Source organism: Tachysurus fulvidraco, chromosome 12 (assembly GCF_022655615.1).
Source record: "Tachysurus fulvidraco isolate hzauxx_2018 chromosome 12, HZAU_PFXX_2.0, whole genome shotgun sequence".
Lineage (NCBI taxonomy): Eukaryota > Metazoa > Chordata > Actinopteri > Siluriformes > Bagridae > Tachysurus > Tachysurus fulvidraco.
In genome coordinates, this window is record NC_062529.1 from 18625343 (window position 1) to 18642308 (window position 16966).

The 16966-nt window shown below is 39.9% G+C and overlaps 2 protein-coding genes across 9 annotated transcripts; one reads left to right on the forward strand and one right to left on the reverse strand.

Moving 5' to 3' along the window:
• Window positions 1-808: 808 nt before the first annotated feature.
• On the reverse strand, window positions 809-11017 carry LOC113656923 (solute carrier family 4 member 1 adaptor protein). Its single transcript, XM_027168399.2, has 14 exons — window positions 10244-11017; window positions 9922-10135; window positions 9553-9681; window positions 9397-9457; window positions 8847-8986; window positions 7959-8119; window positions 7719-7788; window positions 7269-7458; window positions 6961-7069; window positions 6589-6859; window positions 4902-4997; window positions 4772-4824; window positions 2881-2950; window positions 809-1224 (listed from the first exon to the last, which is right to left on the reverse strand). The coding sequence occupies exons 1-14, from the start codon at window positions 11015-11017 to the stop codon at window positions 1175-1177; spliced, it is 2388 nt and encodes a 795-aa protein (XP_027024200.2). The 3' UTR covers window positions 809-1174.
• On the forward strand, window positions 4896-16718 carry supt7l (SPT7 like, STAGA complex subunit gamma). Of its 8 annotated transcripts, none has more exons than XM_047821622.1 (7): window positions 4896-5022; window positions 5682-5731; window positions 10970-11036; window positions 11910-12388; window positions 13467-13791; window positions 15198-15435; window positions 16335-16718. In XM_047821622.1, exons 4-7 carry the CDS (start codon window positions 11958-11960, stop codon window positions 16595-16597), a joined length of 1257 nt encoding a protein of 418 aa, XP_047677578.1. In that variant the 5' UTR covers window positions 4896-5022; window positions 5682-5731; window positions 10970-11036; window positions 11910-11957; the 3' UTR covers window positions 16598-16718. The 8 variants fall into 8 exon arrangements, with proteins under 8 accessions (XP_047677578.1, XP_047677579.1, XP_047677577.1 ...); XM_047821618.1 differs by lacking the exons at window positions 4896-5022; window positions 5682-5731 and adding exons at window positions 8036-8154; window positions 11369-11424; XM_047821621.1 differs by lacking the exon at window positions 5682-5731 and having other exon boundaries at window positions 4946-5022.
• The last annotated feature ends 248 nt before the right edge of the window (window positions 16719-16966 follow it).

A 16966-nucleotide genomic window follows, 5' to 3' on the forward strand; every position in this document is an offset into this window, starting at 1 on the left:
AAGTAGTCATAAAAATACACTTTTTTTTACATCTTGTCCAGGACTAAAGGACAATTAAATAACGGTCTTAAAAAGTATTACTGGAGAGTTGTAAAGTCTGTGGGAGGCTTAATTTTTCCTTGGAAAAAACAACGCATATTCATGCCAACTCGCCCCCTTAACACTGAGTCACTCTTCATTAATATCAAATAGAGGGAACACATACACAGCGCACACACCCTTCCGCCGACATGTTCGTCAAACTTACACACACTTGTCACTTAATTCATGGACAGCTTGCTCTCAAAGCCAGGAGACAGAGCAAGCCTCCAGATGGCTGGTGAATACACTCACCCTCTCTCAGCTAAGGTAACACAAGCCGAACAAGGATCTAGCCTGAACGCTTGCAGTTTTGTCTGAACAGCTTAAAAACGTTGCAGAGGACGGCTTAACGTCTCAGCCAGGACAGCTAGTGTTACACGTATAGTGACCAGTATGGTGGATTGAGTTAGAAATGGACCACCACTTAAAACCGAGTGGGGAGTTATGAATAGGGTTAAAGTACCGTAATACACAGAAGGTTAGCTAGTAATGGAAACTCCACCCTGGAACACATGGAAAATATTTATACTGAAGTATCAGTAACAGGTTTAGTGATTGTGGGGCTAATTTGTTGCTTGATTCCTGTGAGAAGTTGGAGGATATTTGTCTGGCTGATCACAGGAGTTCAATGATCTCAAACATAACTGGCTCCACCTGTGGCACTGTGGATAACGTGCTGAAGTGAAAAATGGACCAAAAATTAAAAAACTAACAGGATGCCAATGAGCACATGATAATTATAACATTTAATATGCAAGTCATTCATAGTGGGTTTTTTCCCTTTAATTATCCAGTATGACTATCTAGCTGTGGGTGAACATATAGGATTCGGAATGCAGAAGATCTAAGTGCTCGTCATGTTCCCATCTCCACTGATTTAACGTCCTCCTTGGCTTCCTTTTCCAGACCCATTTGTGCTGTGCACTAAGAACACATTGTAAGTGCGAACACAGATGGAAGCCAAAAGAATGCAAGAAAATGCAAGTCTCAAGTGCTCAAGTCACCATAAACCATCCAGACATTTGAGGGAATGGAGTATTTTGTCAGCTGCCCTTACACCAATCACACTGACACCAATAAAACCTTCTGGCTCTCAGTAGCCGTATTTGTCGTTAAGATGGGTCCGTCCATCGCCGGTCTGACCTGTTCGAACAAAGCAGAGAAATGCGGTTTACACACGACAGCAGTATTCACAGACAAGTGTCTCACATTAATGCTTTAATTGCAAGCAAAACAAAACTGTGCAATGGAAGCGTCGCAAAGCATAACAATAGTCAATGGGCCTCATTTATCAATCGGTTAGTAAAGTGATGTCATGTTTTTGTTGGACAAACTGAACTTAAATTTCCTTGTACATTACCACAATCTTTTCTAAATTTCCTCCTACAGAAACTTGTTGATAAACATCAATCAAAAGCAAAATTTATGGCATAGCTGATCTGCATTTACTGACACCTACAAAACTCCTTAAAAGGTAAAGATCAGTGAGCTCAAAGAGCAGAAGTATGACAAGACAGCAAAAGTGGGCCTTTTAAGCCTGGTGCGTGCTAAATCTTCCAATAATACAGCTCAGCCATTGCAGATAACAGACAACTCTGGGACCTTTTATAAAGCATAAGTTTTTGCCCCTCCTAAATAAATGTGTAGTTTTATTAGCCTTTGCCACTAAAACAATTGAGTTTCACTAGATTTGTGTACAGTTTAAATAAATCAGGTATTTAAACTTGACACTATAAAAAAAGTGCAGTTTCTCACACCGATTATACATGTGAAACTTATCAAACCTGGCTTACATGAACAAGAGGTACCGAGCTTTAGTAGGATGGGAAGATTTTCTCTTCCTGAACTACCAAGAATTTTATGAAGTCATTCTTTGTGTAAACGTTCCTCTGAATAATTGACGGAAAAACATGCTCATAAAAGTCTGATAGGGACCTAGTGTTCCTTTATGATTTCTCCAATAGTCTTTCCACCCATCTGCAAAATGGTAATGCTTATCTTATTGTAAGCTCATGAAAGACCATGTAGGATTCAATAGTGTAGTGGAGGCCGTTAGTTTCTGTATTAAAACATCATTAAATGTCAACAAGATCAAGGAACTAAAATGTTCATACCAGCTGTCAAGTTCAAAAAGTTTTTTGGCTGGCTTCAGAAACAAGACTATCTTATCGTAACGCAATAGCTTTGGTCAGCGATTTAAACAAAAATGCATTGTGATTACTGGATTTCCCCTAATTACTAATTGCTGGTGGTTGCAGCTGTGTTAGACATTTACTTCCCTCTTTTTAAATCTCTTCCTGACATACTTGGGTCCGAAACATTGTCTAGGCTAGGCATAAATTGTGTCAAATCAGCATTTTAAGTGTTTTCTGATCCAAGAATGGAAAAAACAAACAAACAAACCACTATGCTGAGTATGAGGAGTATGATTGGGGCAGTCGTGGCCTAATGGTTAGAGTCTGACTCGTAATCCGACTGAGGTGCCCTTGAGCAAGGCAACAAACCCCCCCAACTGCTCCCCGGGAGCCGCAGCATAAATAGCTGCCCACTGCTCCAGGTGTGTGTTCACGGTGTGTGTGTGTGTTCACTGCTGTGTGTGTGCACTTTGGATTGGTCAAATGCAGAGAACGAATTCTGAGTATGGGTCATCGTACTTAGCCGTATGTCACTTCACTATTATTGCACTTGCTGAATGAAAACTAGTGAGTGAGCATTAATTAAAAGGAATGGTTTGGGATGGAATGAATTTATGTTTTTTTCCTGATTAGCAAAATCTTAAACCAGCGACTGCTACAGTACCTGCTGGAGGAACCCACACACAGTAATCAGGATCGTCCTCTGGGTACTGTTTGGACACGATGCTTGGAGGCTGGAGGAATACAAAAATACATCATTATGTGTAAATTATATTATACACTATATACTATTCAGTTAGCTCTAGAATTATCGGCACCTTTGCTAAAGCTATTGTATGTCTGCCTGATCTGACACTCCAAATATCTCATCTTTAATTGAAGTAGATTTAATCTATGAACATGATATGAACCTTTATCTAAACAAAAAACGTTGTGTGACCACCTTATCAACTACATCTGTAATAAGAGTGACAGCAGACGCCTTAAAGTAGACTTTCCAAATTGCTGGTTCTAGGCTCTCCTTTTAGATTTTCCCACATTTTTAATGGGATTTCAATCAGGGAACGTGTAATGTTTTTTTTCAGAATCTCAATTCTGTAGTCACTGGATGATTTTTGTATAGATTTGGATCACTGAGCCACTATATGGAGGCCATGATGTTATCAATGTTTCATGTTGTGAGAAGAAAAAGAAAAAGAAATAATACTGAATTTGTTTATACATATTGCAATATGATTTTTTTTTTTAGATAGGTACAGAACTTTCGTGCAAAGATGTGATGGTGTCTCAAAATATTAGATGTCCCAAAATATGGGCAAGATGCCAAGCTGCCACTGTTCAACTCCCTATGCTCTGACCCCAACTTCCCTTTTAAAAAATATACACTGAAAAAGTGCTATTACAAGAGCAATAGTTCGTTTAAAAGTAACCGCTTTTAACATATTTGTTAATAAATAATTGTAGGGAAGAGACCAGAGCAAATTCCAGTAGTTGTTGAATAATGGCATTCACAGAAAAGACAAATACTCTGTTGATATATTTATGAACAACAATGACTAAGACCAATAAGGTTCGCTGAGCCTTTAGAACAAAAACAGTCCTACATCATTCTCACACTGATCCTCCACAATTCTTAAGTCAGGATTAGGATTTTTTTTCTGCATACTGCCCCCCCCCCCCATTTTATATTTCTTGTCTCATCTTAACATAGAACCCATTTCCTGCATAATTTAACAAACTCTCAGTGTTTACATACATGTCTAGATGAAAGAAAAGGCTTTTCCTCCCAAATAGATTATTGGCATGAAGGTGTTGTCTAATTGTAAAGACATTAGTGACCACAAAATGCTTTATGCTCTTCTAGGCCACTTCATTACAAGTCTGGTTGTTTCAAACTTCATAAATATTATCAGGGCATTTCCAGATGTGTAGCTCATTTTATAGCCATTACCTAATTTATGACAATCAATACATTTGTGTCTCATTTGCTTTGTGTCATCTTGTCCCCACAGGTATTTATACAGCAGTGAAAGAGGAAGTCGGTCGATTCAGAGTTCCCGAACACAGGTGAACTTAAAGCGGAATATAAAACAGGAACATGATTGAGTTATAATTTAGTCAGAGGAATTTTTAGGGCTGCCAATAACGGTCATATGTGGTTACATTTGTGTTTTGTGTAATAAACAATGATATTTTTGCTAAATGTTGCTTTTTTTAACAAAGAATTTGTCAGTTAACAGTTTCCAAAAAAAATAAATATATATTTTCATAACCTTTCCACCCATTTTTACTAAGGGTGCAATTTTTTTAGGGCTTATCAGTGAAAACACTTCACATGTGTGTCATGAAATCACAATGTACTTTGAGCAATGCAATTTTTTTTTTTTGTGAGTCATCCTAAAGCAAACACTGCGCCAATGCACTCAAACACTCACAACACTATGTGTAGGCACAAGGCTTTAGGGAATCTATACTAAAATGTCTCTTGCCATAAACATGTTGAGAGGAGAAAACACACACACACACACACACACACACACACGCACACAACATACCCTGCTGGGACCAATCATCTTCCCACTCTTCTTCAGAGGAGGTTGGACTTCCCCTGGAAAGTTTCAAAAAAGTTCAGGATTTTTTGATGTTGCTCAACAAGACCATGTTCCATTTATGACACGATTGTACCTTGAGGTGCTGAGGAGGAGTCTTTAGAATGAGCCTTTTCTTTTCCATGTGAGGAAGGCCTCTTTACTGTTGGTCTCTCTGAGTCCTGGGTTTTCTCTTTAAAACACAAAATCAACCGATTGTGAGTACTGTAATGGCTTTCTATTTACATTTGGCACATGCCTAACAGTGCAGTCTTGTGGTCAAAGTCTGTTACAGCATCTTGAGCGTTCTGCTAAATAGCAACTACTACGATTAAAAATAGGCTGAGCTAACAAAATGTTTCAACACAGGCTTTGTTAAATATGCGACTAATTGAATTCCTGACAGAAGATGACTTCATAAAGACTTTACCCAGGCTTTACCCTGTATGTGTTGGAAAAGAAAAGCTTTTAACTTTTCAGCTGTGAGATTGGGAACTCTTTATTGCATAAAGACATTACCTGGGCTTCATTTTCAAGATTTTGGGTCTATAGTGTTCTATCGTATATAACGTTTAGATTACATGCTAATACTGTCTTTGTTCGGTGTTTCAACATCCTGCTATAAGATTGCACAGCATCTGTTAAAGCTATTTAAAAAGAAGTAGTGTTCACAAAACACACAAAACACACACCCCTTCAACTTATGTACACTCACTAAAGGGTCTTGGTAATATTATTTATCATCAATATAGACTTTGTTTATTAGCACTTAACACTGCAGCACAGAGTAGAATCCAAAAGTTCATGTCAGAGTAAGTGACACCTTCCCTAAACCTTTTCTTTCCTTTTTTTTATATTCCTGACCATGTGTTAACAGATATACTGTGGTTAACTGCAAAGTTTCATCTGAATCACTGCAAACCTGAGGTAAATACTATGATAATACTGATATTTATTTCCATGATGTAATGAGTCAATTTTTTTCTAATTATTTACATCCTTTCAGAACTTCTGCATAGACAAGACACATTTTCAAAAAGACATTACTGAATTTATGGGCTCTAAGGGTAGCTAGCACCATTGGCTAGGTAGCTAGAACTGGTCAACATTCTTAGCAAACTAGCTAAGAAAGCTACAGGAGACAAAAATAAAGACTTACAACTTCATAATCATTAAACATCACATAAAATATGAATTCGAACAAGTGAGGGAAAATGAATTTGAATACACATAAATTAGAAAAAAATATCCTATGGCTTAACTCGTATCAAATTAACAGTCTGTGTTTTTAATGCTAGAGATATCATACTAATTCTTAAAAAGCTGCCATCACCAGGCGTTTTTCATCGACGCACTGAGGTAACTTGGTGTAAAATGGGATATTTTGCATCATAGCATATAAAATAATGTTTTCATTATGAGTAAAGATTTAGAAATGATTTGATGTAGAAAATCAGATCGTTACGATAATCACAAATATTCAAAATATATAAATGTATGGAATGTTGGGACTACTGATCAGAAGGTTGTGAGTTCAAATCTCAGGACCACCAATCTGCCACTCTTGGGCTCCTGAGCAAAGCCATTAACCCTCAATTGCTCAGCTGTATAAATGAGATAAAATGTAAGCTGCTCTGGATAAGGACCTTTGCCAAATGCCATAAATATAAATAATATAAATCCTGTTTTTGACCCGCATTTCTTCTTATTGATTTATTTAGTGAGAGACTACTATAATGTAATAGGACTCATTAATCCAGCATCAGCTTTGGTTGCGCACTGACCTTTAGGGCTCCGTGAACAGGTTTCTCCTGAGTGTCTTCCGGCATCTGAGGTGTCATCGTGTTGTGTCTCATCAACATGCGATGGCTCCATATCAAACTCTGAAGCAGCTGTGCTCTCTTTCTCCTCATCTTTAAACTCTTTGTCCATGTCATATGTCTTCTGCTCTCCATCCTGTTGCTCATCCTCGTCATCTTCCTCCTCTCCGCCAGGCGGTAGCTCTTTCATGTTGAAGAGCTCAGGCGGCAGGTTGGGCCTTTTGGCTGGCAACGTCTGTTTGTAAACATGAGAAAGGAGAAATAATTGACAGACATGGTTCATCCTAGCAGTTTTATGTGTGATGATTTATGATGACAACGAGGATGGTGTCTCACCCCTATGGTCCCTGTCTTCAATTTAAATTTGCCTCCACCCTTCATAGCACCAAACAAAGGCAGGGCTAACTTCTTGGGTTTGTCAGGCTCTGATGGGTCATTTCCAGACCTGAGACGACAGAGGAACACACAGTTATGTAACTATTTTAATCTGTCATTCATTCCTCTTCCTGTACAGAATAATGGACAGTGGATCATCTCAAGAAAGTGGTTCTTGTATAGGACAATGCCTTTGCACATGCACAAACAAGTTCATGCACACATGCATTTACTTCTGTTTTCTGAGGACCTCGGTCTGTAAACCTCACCGGCTCTGCAACGAGGGCAGCTCTGTTGGTCTGGTTAAATCGATGAGCCTCTGCAGTCGCTGCACTTCCTTCTTCAGCTCAGCCACCTGGACATGCAGCTTCTTCCTTTGTACCACATCAACATCAGCCTGACTGCGCACACAACTCATAAACGCGTCCAGAGGGTCCTCTGTAGCCGAGCTGGAGCCCTCTAGTGATGTATTTATATATTAGTTAAATAATGCATATTAAATGTGCAAGCATTACATAAAACATACAAGCTGAAAGAAAGAAAGAATGAAAGAAAGAAAGAAAGAAAGAAAGAACAAAAAAGGTAGAGGAAGAAATAATGAGAGGGGGAACGGATAGTGTGTGTGTGTGTGTGTGTGTGTGTGAGAGAGCAAGAGAGAGAGAGAAACAGAACAAAAAAAAAGAAAGCCTGTCATCTCAGTCGCTCAGTCATCATCTCACCTTTCCCAGAAGAACTGAGTGTGTTCTCAGTCGTAGCCAGTTCTTTCTCCACTTCAGCAAGCTTAGCAACCTTGAAAATAATAAATGTGAAGATGACACAAAAAAAAAGAAAAAAGAAAAGAAAAGAGAAATCTAAGTTACTTACTAGTAACTACAATAATTGTAGTAGTAAAAAAAACTTTCACGCTAGAACTTGAGAGTGACTTTGCGAGAGCAGGGCATGTAATACATATTATATACCAGAGAGTCGTAGGTCTCTGGCCTCTCATGGATCTTGCCGGCTTTCTTCATGCGTTGTTTCCTCTTCCTTTCAACAGTACCCGTCCTGTCCAGAAAGGAGTCGTCATCGCTGTCGTAATAGTCTTCTTCCTCCCAGTTTTTCTTTTTACGCTTGCGAGAGACTGGAGTCAAGAGACCAAAGGAGGATTAAATTACGGTACGTTTGTGTGTGTACACCAAATACACTAATATCCTGCTCCTTGTGAAGTTTTATGATCAAGTCTCATTTTCACAGAGATTTAATACACAACTGCACTTAATAATTGCACCCACATCTACTTTATAGTGATTTGGAATGAAAAAAGAAAATTTATTTTGTTCAATACATAACATCTACTTCTACGACTAGTTCAGCTTTACACTAATCCAGGATATGGAGTTTGAGCCACAGTGACACCTCATAAAAAAAACTCAACAGCTTGTGCGGAGCTGGACTCAAATAAATATGAGCTTAAACTTGTTATAAGTGACGTTATTTATACCAATATATAATTTATTTTAATATAAGCTATTTGGTCAGTGAACAATATCTCCAAAACACAACAAGATACCACGTTCATAACTCATGTAAGAAACAAAAGGCTCAGGAAACTCCATTCTGATATTTAGCAAATATTATATTGTACATTTGCTAAATCTACCATTGGTATTTAATAACAGACAGATGTTTAGAATCATAAGGGCAGAACATTTACACCCTCTATTAAAAAAATATATAAAAATATTATATTATATAAATATTATATATATATATATATATATATATATATATATACTTAAATATATATATATATATATATATATATATATATATATATAAGCACAGGGCTGCTGCTACAATCCACTCACCTGCCTCCTGCCTCAGCAGACCTCGAACCTCCAGCATACGACACGCCTCCAAACAGCACTGTACAGCTGCCTCCTTCTTTCTACCAGAGTGTGTGACTTCAGCAATCAGTTGCCTACCCAGAGCATCGTCCACCGGCAACCTGCAAAATAAAAAGAATAAATAAAAGATTTACAAACCGTCATCTTGAAATGGGAGCCAAAAATATATTATTTACTGATTATTTTGTCAGCACGTGACATGTTTAAATTTACTTCTAAGATTTTCCCAAGCTGGCTATTTTAGTTATCCGATGTTGATGAAACAAGCTAGTTCCTCTTATTAATTAGGAACATCTTCCTGTGTAAGCTGTTAATATAGAGTAACATACAATAAAGGATTTGGATGAGCTCCTTAAAAATCAACCTCAAAATGATTCCTCTTGCAGCTGGAATTATAGTCAGAATTTCAGATCCAGAAAAGCAAGTCAGGTGTTCCGAATGTTCTCATCAGAATTCACAATTCAACAGCAGTGCGTTGTTACAGTAATACAAAGAGTATTGTATTATTTACTTGATTCGGCACAGCCAGGTTCCATGCCCTTTGTCGTCATACTCAAACTCCAATTCTTCTCCTGAAATCATAAAGAAAGATTATATTCATCTTCAGCTATACTAACTAAACTTTTTTCTAAACTAGCTACAACTAAGACTGTAACATAGCGTATACCTTCTCGATCATAGAACCCTTGCAAAGCCTTTTTGGGATCTTTTAGGTAGGCTGCTTCCTGGTCCTCTTGGAACTCTGTGGCAAATGGATTCTCCTCATTTTCATCCTCCTCTGGGGCTGCATCCTCTCCTGTTCATTCAAAAATATAAAACAAATAAAATCACACTGATCGGCCTTATCATTAAAACCATCGACAGGTGATGTGATGAACGGCACGATTCTCTTTGGGATGAAGGCAACTTGAGGTTAGTAGTAATGTGTGTAGTAACGAGCACAACACATGCTGTACACAGCTAAAATCAGTCTTTCTAGCATTAGATGAGCCTTCGAGAAGAATCTAACTTCATAAAGATTAGATAGTATTGTTACCCATTCCCCATGAGCAGCCACTGTCGTCCGCAGCACTTCTTCCACAAGCAACTCTCTCAACATTCTTCTCCTCCTTATCGTCATCGTCATCAATGTCATCGTCTGAGCCGTCGCCCATCATCCTCTTTTCTAGCTCTTCTTTCTGCTTCCTGGCCCGCTCTCTCAGCTCTGTAACCGTTAGCTCCGACTCAGCCTCTTCATCCGATTCAGGACCCTGGAGAGAGAGAGAGAGAGAGAGAGAGAGAGAGAGAGAGAGCAAACAGGAAGCATAAACAAACATCCTTCTACGACGGTGCAAACTTTAAAACCCAACGTTCCTAACCTGAAGGATAAAGAGCCTCGTGCTCCCCCCGAACTTCAGGACGTGGCCGACATGCAGCCTTATATACGTTTTTGGAGGGATCTTGTTCTTGTTTACAAAGGTGCCATGAGTACTCCCCAGATCGAACACGTAGAATCCAAGCTCCTCCCCAACAACACCGGTGTCTCCTGACTTCCCACGATACTGCACTACAGCATGATAGCGTGATATGGACGGATGCTCCAGAGAAATATCACACACAGGTAAGCGTCCCACCACAAAGTAACTCTGCTGAGTGAGAGGCACTGTGTCCAGTATGGCACCGTTCTTAAGCAACTCAAAAGTGTAAGGGACGCCTGGTACCCCTGCCCATAGAGGCTCTGTGTATGGAAGAGGAGGAAATTTACCACTTGGTGGCACTTTAACTGGTTTTTTGCATGAGATCTCAGGTTTTGGTGATACATGGACCTGCTTTTCTTTTGTAACAGGCTTCTCAGTTTGGGTTTGACTTCCAGAATGTTGTTTAAAGGGCTGATGAGGATTTTCTGTGGGTTCTTTAAAAGGTTCATCGCTGTCAGTTTCAGCTACGAGCTTCTGAACACATTTGTTTTTCTTCAACGCTACAGAAGGAGCGGCGAAAATGTCCGGTTTCTTGAACGGATCCTCGCTGATTGTGCATTCTTCTTTAGCGTCGTCGTTTTTGTGTCCTGGTGATTTTAGCGTCTCCATCTCTGCTTTGTTTTCCAGGTTTAAGCAACATTCAGTATCCAACGGTGCGTGCGCAGAATCCGCCATTTCTGTTTGGTGTGTCGATGTAAGTCTTCCGTGTTTATTCCCGACTGAAAGGCGACTGTGTTGTCATTTTTCATTGTTTATTTTAAGGAAATATCCCTTTCTAATTAAATTTTTTAATCTTGTTATTAAACAGGGGGCATTATTATCATATTATATTATTTAGGACAAAATAATTTTTCAACAGTAGCGGAACTAATCCGACAGCTCCGGCGTAGCGACACGGAAGCATTTATATTGGTCTGCATACACTACGCAAAGCCTGCGTCTGTTCAGAGTTATTAATTATATTTAAACCCAGAATTCTGCAATGTTTTAAAGTTTTACTGCGTTACATCGTTTTTATAAAACCAGATGGTGATTTACTCAATAAGCAGCTTTAAACCGCGAACATCTATATCATTGATGTTGTAAGTATGATTTCTGTAATATTATTATTATTATAGAGGATCATCTGGGAATTTATCATGAGACTTATTAAAAAATCTGAGGCCCTCCAACACACACACACACACACACACACACACACACACACACACACGCAAACACACATACATACACACGCACACACTGACACATACATACAGACATACACACACACACTCACACACACACACACGTTAACAAACACGCAAACACACATACATACACACGCACACACTGACACAGACATACACACACACACACGTTAACAAACACACACACACGTTAACAAACACGCACACACTGACACATACACACGCACACACTGACACATACACACGCACCGAATAAAATATCTGATTTTTGATAAATTATGGTAAGATAAACATGTCTGGTGTTTCACATGTCTGATTTGTGTCTGCCAACTGTATCTGTGTGTTGTAAATTAACTGCAGTACCAATTTCTTCTCAGATTATTTACTCCGGGAGTTCTGGCACCAGTTGAAGGAATCTAGTAAATATGATGCGCTACTGGGGTGAGCTCCCGGTGGCCTCTGCCCCACCGGGCCGCAGCTCCTTCGATCTCCTGCAGCGTGAATTTCGCCAAGTCGAGATGCAAGACCCTCCTCTGCACCAGCCTTCAGCACGGCGTCCTCGTCCCACCACCATGCTGGATGTTCCCTCTGAGCCCTGCAGCCTCACAATCCACACGGTGCAGCTGTGCCAGCATGCCAGACGACTCCGCAGCCTAATCACGGCTGCACAGCTTGGCCAGCAACCCTCGGGCTCTGGGTCTGAGGCTCAGGTTCTGATCAAACCTGAAGATATGGATTCACTACCACCACGTCCGGTCACACCGGCGGCACCGGATGATCTGCTGCCTCTGGACAGCAAAGCTCCTTGTGAGCTGTTTCAGCTGCGGCACAGTGACCCAGAGAGCGACTTCTACAAGTAAATACGATTTTGGTTCTGCAACATGTCCCATAGCATTTTTAAATACAAGAGAAAATAAAAAATACAAAAGATATCTGGTACGAGGTATAAGTTCCTATTTTATATTTAAAATATATAATATTAAATATTTTTAATATAAAAAACTTGCACTAGACAATAGAAATAACAATGAGTAAACCTTGTACTGGAAATCTAGATAAAGCCTTTTAATGCCTAATAAAACAGAAATTTTCTAATAAGGGAAGTCAGATGAAAACTCCTTTTGGTGCATATTAGTGTACTTCAGTCTTAATTTAAGGTGGGGTCTCCGTTGTTTGAAAGCCAATGATGACATATAAAATCACCAAAACAAACATGCCCCTAACCCAAATGGGTCCCACCCCTGTATCGATAGCTCCACCCACACATACATACGTAACCCAGGCAACTAATGGAAAGAAATGTGTCTTTATCATAGCTGAAGGGAAGAACAATACGATTGCAGATAAACAAACAAGCAAAAATGACACACAAGCATAATCATGTAAAGGACGGCATATATTAGTTCTATGTAACAAAGAAAAACCAACGTTACTCACCTATCGAGAAGGAAAAAAGCAACATTGGCGTCCCATCGCAGGCCTTCCTGCTTCTTCAATTCTCTCCAGCGCTGGAAAGCTGATCCTATATTAACACAGGTCCTACTTCTTGCCTAATTGTAAGCCTTTTTTCGTTTTCTTTTTGTTTTTATCCTCCAAGTCAATGTTAAAACCGATTTCGGCTAATGTCACACATGCACTCTGAACCCTCTCTCCGCCCATATTGACAAGACACCCTCCTTTCCGCTCATTGGCTACACGTTTGTTTTGTTTTTGTTTTGTTTGCCGGCCCAATGCAGTTTTCTAAAGCATTTCTCAAACAACGGAGACCCCACCTTTAACTGTTGATTTGTGCTTTCACAATATCACATCATTTTAGGAGCCGTTTTGCTACCTCAGAGACTCAATATCATAGAAACAATCAGACAGAATTAATCACGTTATGGGTTCATATTGCGTTCTTCTTTCCTTATTCATTCTGTCTCTTTCCTGTACAGGGGTGAAGGAGAGCCAGTGACGGAGTTGAGCTGGCCTTCATGCCGCCAGCTCCTTTACCAATCCGTTGCCACAGTGTTGGCACACGCAGGTTTTGAGTCAGCGATGGAGAGCGTGCTCGAGACCTTGACTGACCTGGTGCACGAGCATTACCTGCGTCTGACTCAGCTGCTGCGCGTGGCAGTGGACCGTGAAGCCCGTCTCGGCTCTACTCCTTTTCCTGATGTTGTGGAACAGGTCTTCCACGAGGTGGGCATCGGCAGCGTGTTGGCACTGCAGCGCTTCTGGCAGGTCCGCATTAAAGATTACCACAGCTACATGCTTCAGGTAAGCTTCTTAAAGGGCGGATTATACAAGTGTTGCTCGGTCTCCCTATAAAGGGAATTTCATCACACAGGAGTGGATTCAACTGATGTAGTATCACTTAAGTCAATTCTTAATACCTTACGTTGTGTCTAAGCCATAAAGAAAGACAGAAATAAAATGGCTTTTTATTTGTGTATAATTTAAACATACTGAAGCATTTTAACATCCAAAATGTAGATTGCTAGAGTTAAATTCGATTTCTTTATTTTTATGACTGCAAAGGTCTTGAATAAATTATAAAAAAAAAAAAAACTCACAAGGAATTAATAGTTAATTTAACAGTTTTTTCTGTTATGTAGATTAATAATGTGAAATAAATAATAATAAAAGGCGTGTGTGTGTGTATGTATGTATGTGTGTGTGTGTGTGTGTGTGTGTGTATGTATGTATGTTTGTGTGTGTGTATGTATGTGTGTGTGTGTGTGTGTGTGTGTGTGTGTGTGTGTGTGTGTGTGTGTGTGTGTGTGTATGTATGTATGCATAATGTATGTTATGTATGTATACAATGATCAGGTATAACATAATGTTGGTCACCCTTTTTCAGCCTGGGAACACCTCACAGGAGCTGCAGTTTTGCAGATGCTCCGACCCAGTAGTTTACCCATAACAAATCCTTTGAGTCTGACACATCGACTTTGAGGACAAAATGTTTACTTGCTGCCTAATATATCCATTGGCAGGTGCTGTGATGGAGATAATCAGTGTTATTCACTTCACCTGTCAGTGGTCATAATGTTATGCCTGATCGGTGTATGCGTGTGTTATATGTCCTGGTTTTCAAACTTATCGCAAAACTCTGGTTCCACGGACAGATTAACAGCATTCCATGATAGCTGGAATTCTGCAGTCAGGGTATTTTACTTTGGTATCTAACCACAATGAATTGTATAACCAGTCGTCCTTAACTTTGATTGATTTATTTATTTATTTTTGACAAATGTTAGTGTTTTGCCACCTCCACCCATCCCAAAAGCTAGATGGATAAATGTTAATTATCTAAACCAACATCAGTGTTTCAGACTACTCACTCAGTGGGATGGTTGATGAGATGAGTCTGACTCTATACATGAAATCGCTCCACACCTAATCAGCATTACAGCTCTGGTGACCATAACCCACTACTTCCTAAGCCCATGTGACTTCTCCCCATGTCACTAGTAGTTGAAGTATTTTTTACACACGTTCTAACTAAAAGATTTTCCATCAACCATCAGATTAAGAACTGCCGGATCATTGACAACGGTCAAGACAAAACTGTATTAAACACCGATTAAAACCAAAGAAAAAGATATATGGCCGTAGGCTGGACATTCTGTTATTATAAACTGACGACCACTTACCTGAATTGCTCTATTTTTGGTGTGTAGGTCAGCAAAGAGCTCTCAGACGAGTACGATAGACTGGTAAACCCTGAGAAGGCTCTGGAGGATTCCAAGCCGCTTAAAGTGAAGGAGGAACCTATTAGTGATCTTCCCTTCACTCTGAATGAGGAAGCTGAGGGGGAGTTGACTTCAGCTGATCAAGCGATGTCCACCGGAGTACCGGGGATGCCGAGTGACAGACTGGCTGGAGGACTGGAGGATGGACACTCGCCTCACACCTCCGGTACTTTAGTCTGTAATCAAATATAGCTCTTCTAGGACCTTTCATTTGGAATTATTTTACTTTACATCACCCTGTACATTGCATATCATATCCACTACAGCAGATAAAGGCTTAATGTTTTGTGTGAACATTTAATTCCCTGATCTCTGGAAATGGTTTCTATTCATCTGTCACAAGAAATGAGTAGCAGCAGTCTCTAATGTAAGAAGCAAATGTAGAGCTGTATATCCAGGCAGGATTAAAATTGGCACCATAGCCGGATTTGTTAAAAATCAGTAGGCAATTCAGGCTGGGACTTTCTCCAGGGACGAGACAAACGTTGACATTGTAGATTTTAGTCTTCTGAATATAAAATCACTGAGTAGACCCTGTAAAGAGAGCAATTTAGACAGGACTAAATGAACATGGAGACCTGGGAGGTAATTACACTATAGCTAGGTGCTACTCTGCGAGATCAGCCATTTGCTCATTTTTCTCTCTCATCTCTGCGGTGGTCTGAATATTATATTCACAGACACCTCTGTGATTTTGTAGGCAGCTGTAGTTTCTTGTATCCGTGTTAAATGCTTCCTGAATCACTAAACCAGAGCATGAGCTCGCAGGCTGGTAATGAATAAAGGAGCTGCAATCGTTTAGTTTGAGTAGAAATAAATGAACAGCTGGATTGCAGACAGCATCTGGAGAATTTAATGTTAGATGATGCTCAATCACCCACTCACTCACTCAGTTGCTGTGAGGTGACTGGTCTAGATTCTCACAAGAACTTACTAACCAATCGAAGGTGTTGTACATGTAGCACACACAAGATCCGTGAACAGCCCTATAACTGTAATTATGTCACTGCACAGGCCTAAACATCTAAATAAGATTTTTTATTTATTTTGTATTATATGTATCAGGTGCAGCAGGAAATGGCTCCCCCTTGTGGCAGCTGCAGCAGGTAAAGATGGAGCCACAGGACAGCGAGGAGGGTCAGGTTTCAGGCCACGGCGTTCTCACAAGCGACGTCTTCGAGGACGGCCCGATGTCCACCATGAGCGACGGAGGAACAGCTCCGTCTCCCGGCGACACGGACGCCAGCTACGGCTCTCAGTCTCCGGACTCACTGATAGGCACATCCCCTTTCAACCAGCGGCCGAAGAAACGATTGCGCAAAGTCTAAGCGCGTAAACAAGGACTTGTCGCACAGTCTAGATGATTGTGATAAGAGATATAGTTTGCTTTTGTGTTGTTTTTTTATTAGTGAAAATAAAAGGCGGTTACATTAAGACGACCAAAAGAGAGTCTAATCTAGCAAATGGCTTCCTGGTAAAATGTTTTATCTGCTTGCTGTGTCACGTGGACATATTGTTCGGTGTATGAAAAACAAGCATCTGTTTATTGTAATGGAGCGACACAGGAATCACCTCATGGGGAATAATTATAGACGGTGTTTGCTTCAGAATGTACAGGTACATCAATCAAGGGATAATGGCAAATTAATTACAGAGCACATAAATCTGCATATTAAACAGACAGGCTATTACAGTTC

What these genes read in the sequence shown, in the direction of transcription:
- LOC113656923 (XM_027168399.2), bottom strand. Translation starts at nt 11,017, where the DNA reads ATGGCGGATTCTGCGCACGCACCGTTGGATACTGAATGTTGCTTAAAC. An exon ending in TGGCTGCTCATGGGGAATGG is followed by an intron (nt 9,682 to 9,921) that starts GTAACAATACTA and finishes TTGAATGAACAG; the next exon opens with GAGAGGATGCAGCCCCAGAG. An exon ending in TGAAGACAGGGACCATAGGG is followed by an intron (nt 6,860 to 6,960) that starts GTGAGACACCAT and finishes GTTTACAAACAG; the next exon opens with ACGTTGCCAGCCAAAAGGCC.
- supt7l (XM_047821622.1), top strand. Translation starts at nt 11,958, where the DNA reads ATGATGCGCTACTGGGGTGAGCTCCCGGTGGCCTCTGCCCCACCGGGC. An exon ending in CCAGAGAGCGACTTCTACAA is followed by an intron (nt 12,389 to 13,466) that starts GTAAATACGATT and finishes TTTCCTGTACAG; the next exon opens with GGGTGAAGGAGAGCCAGTGA. An exon ending in ACCACAGCTACATGCTTCAG is followed by an intron (nt 13,792 to 15,197) that starts GTAAGCTTCTTA and finishes TTTGGTGTGTAG; the next exon opens with GTCAGCAAAGAGCTCTCAGA.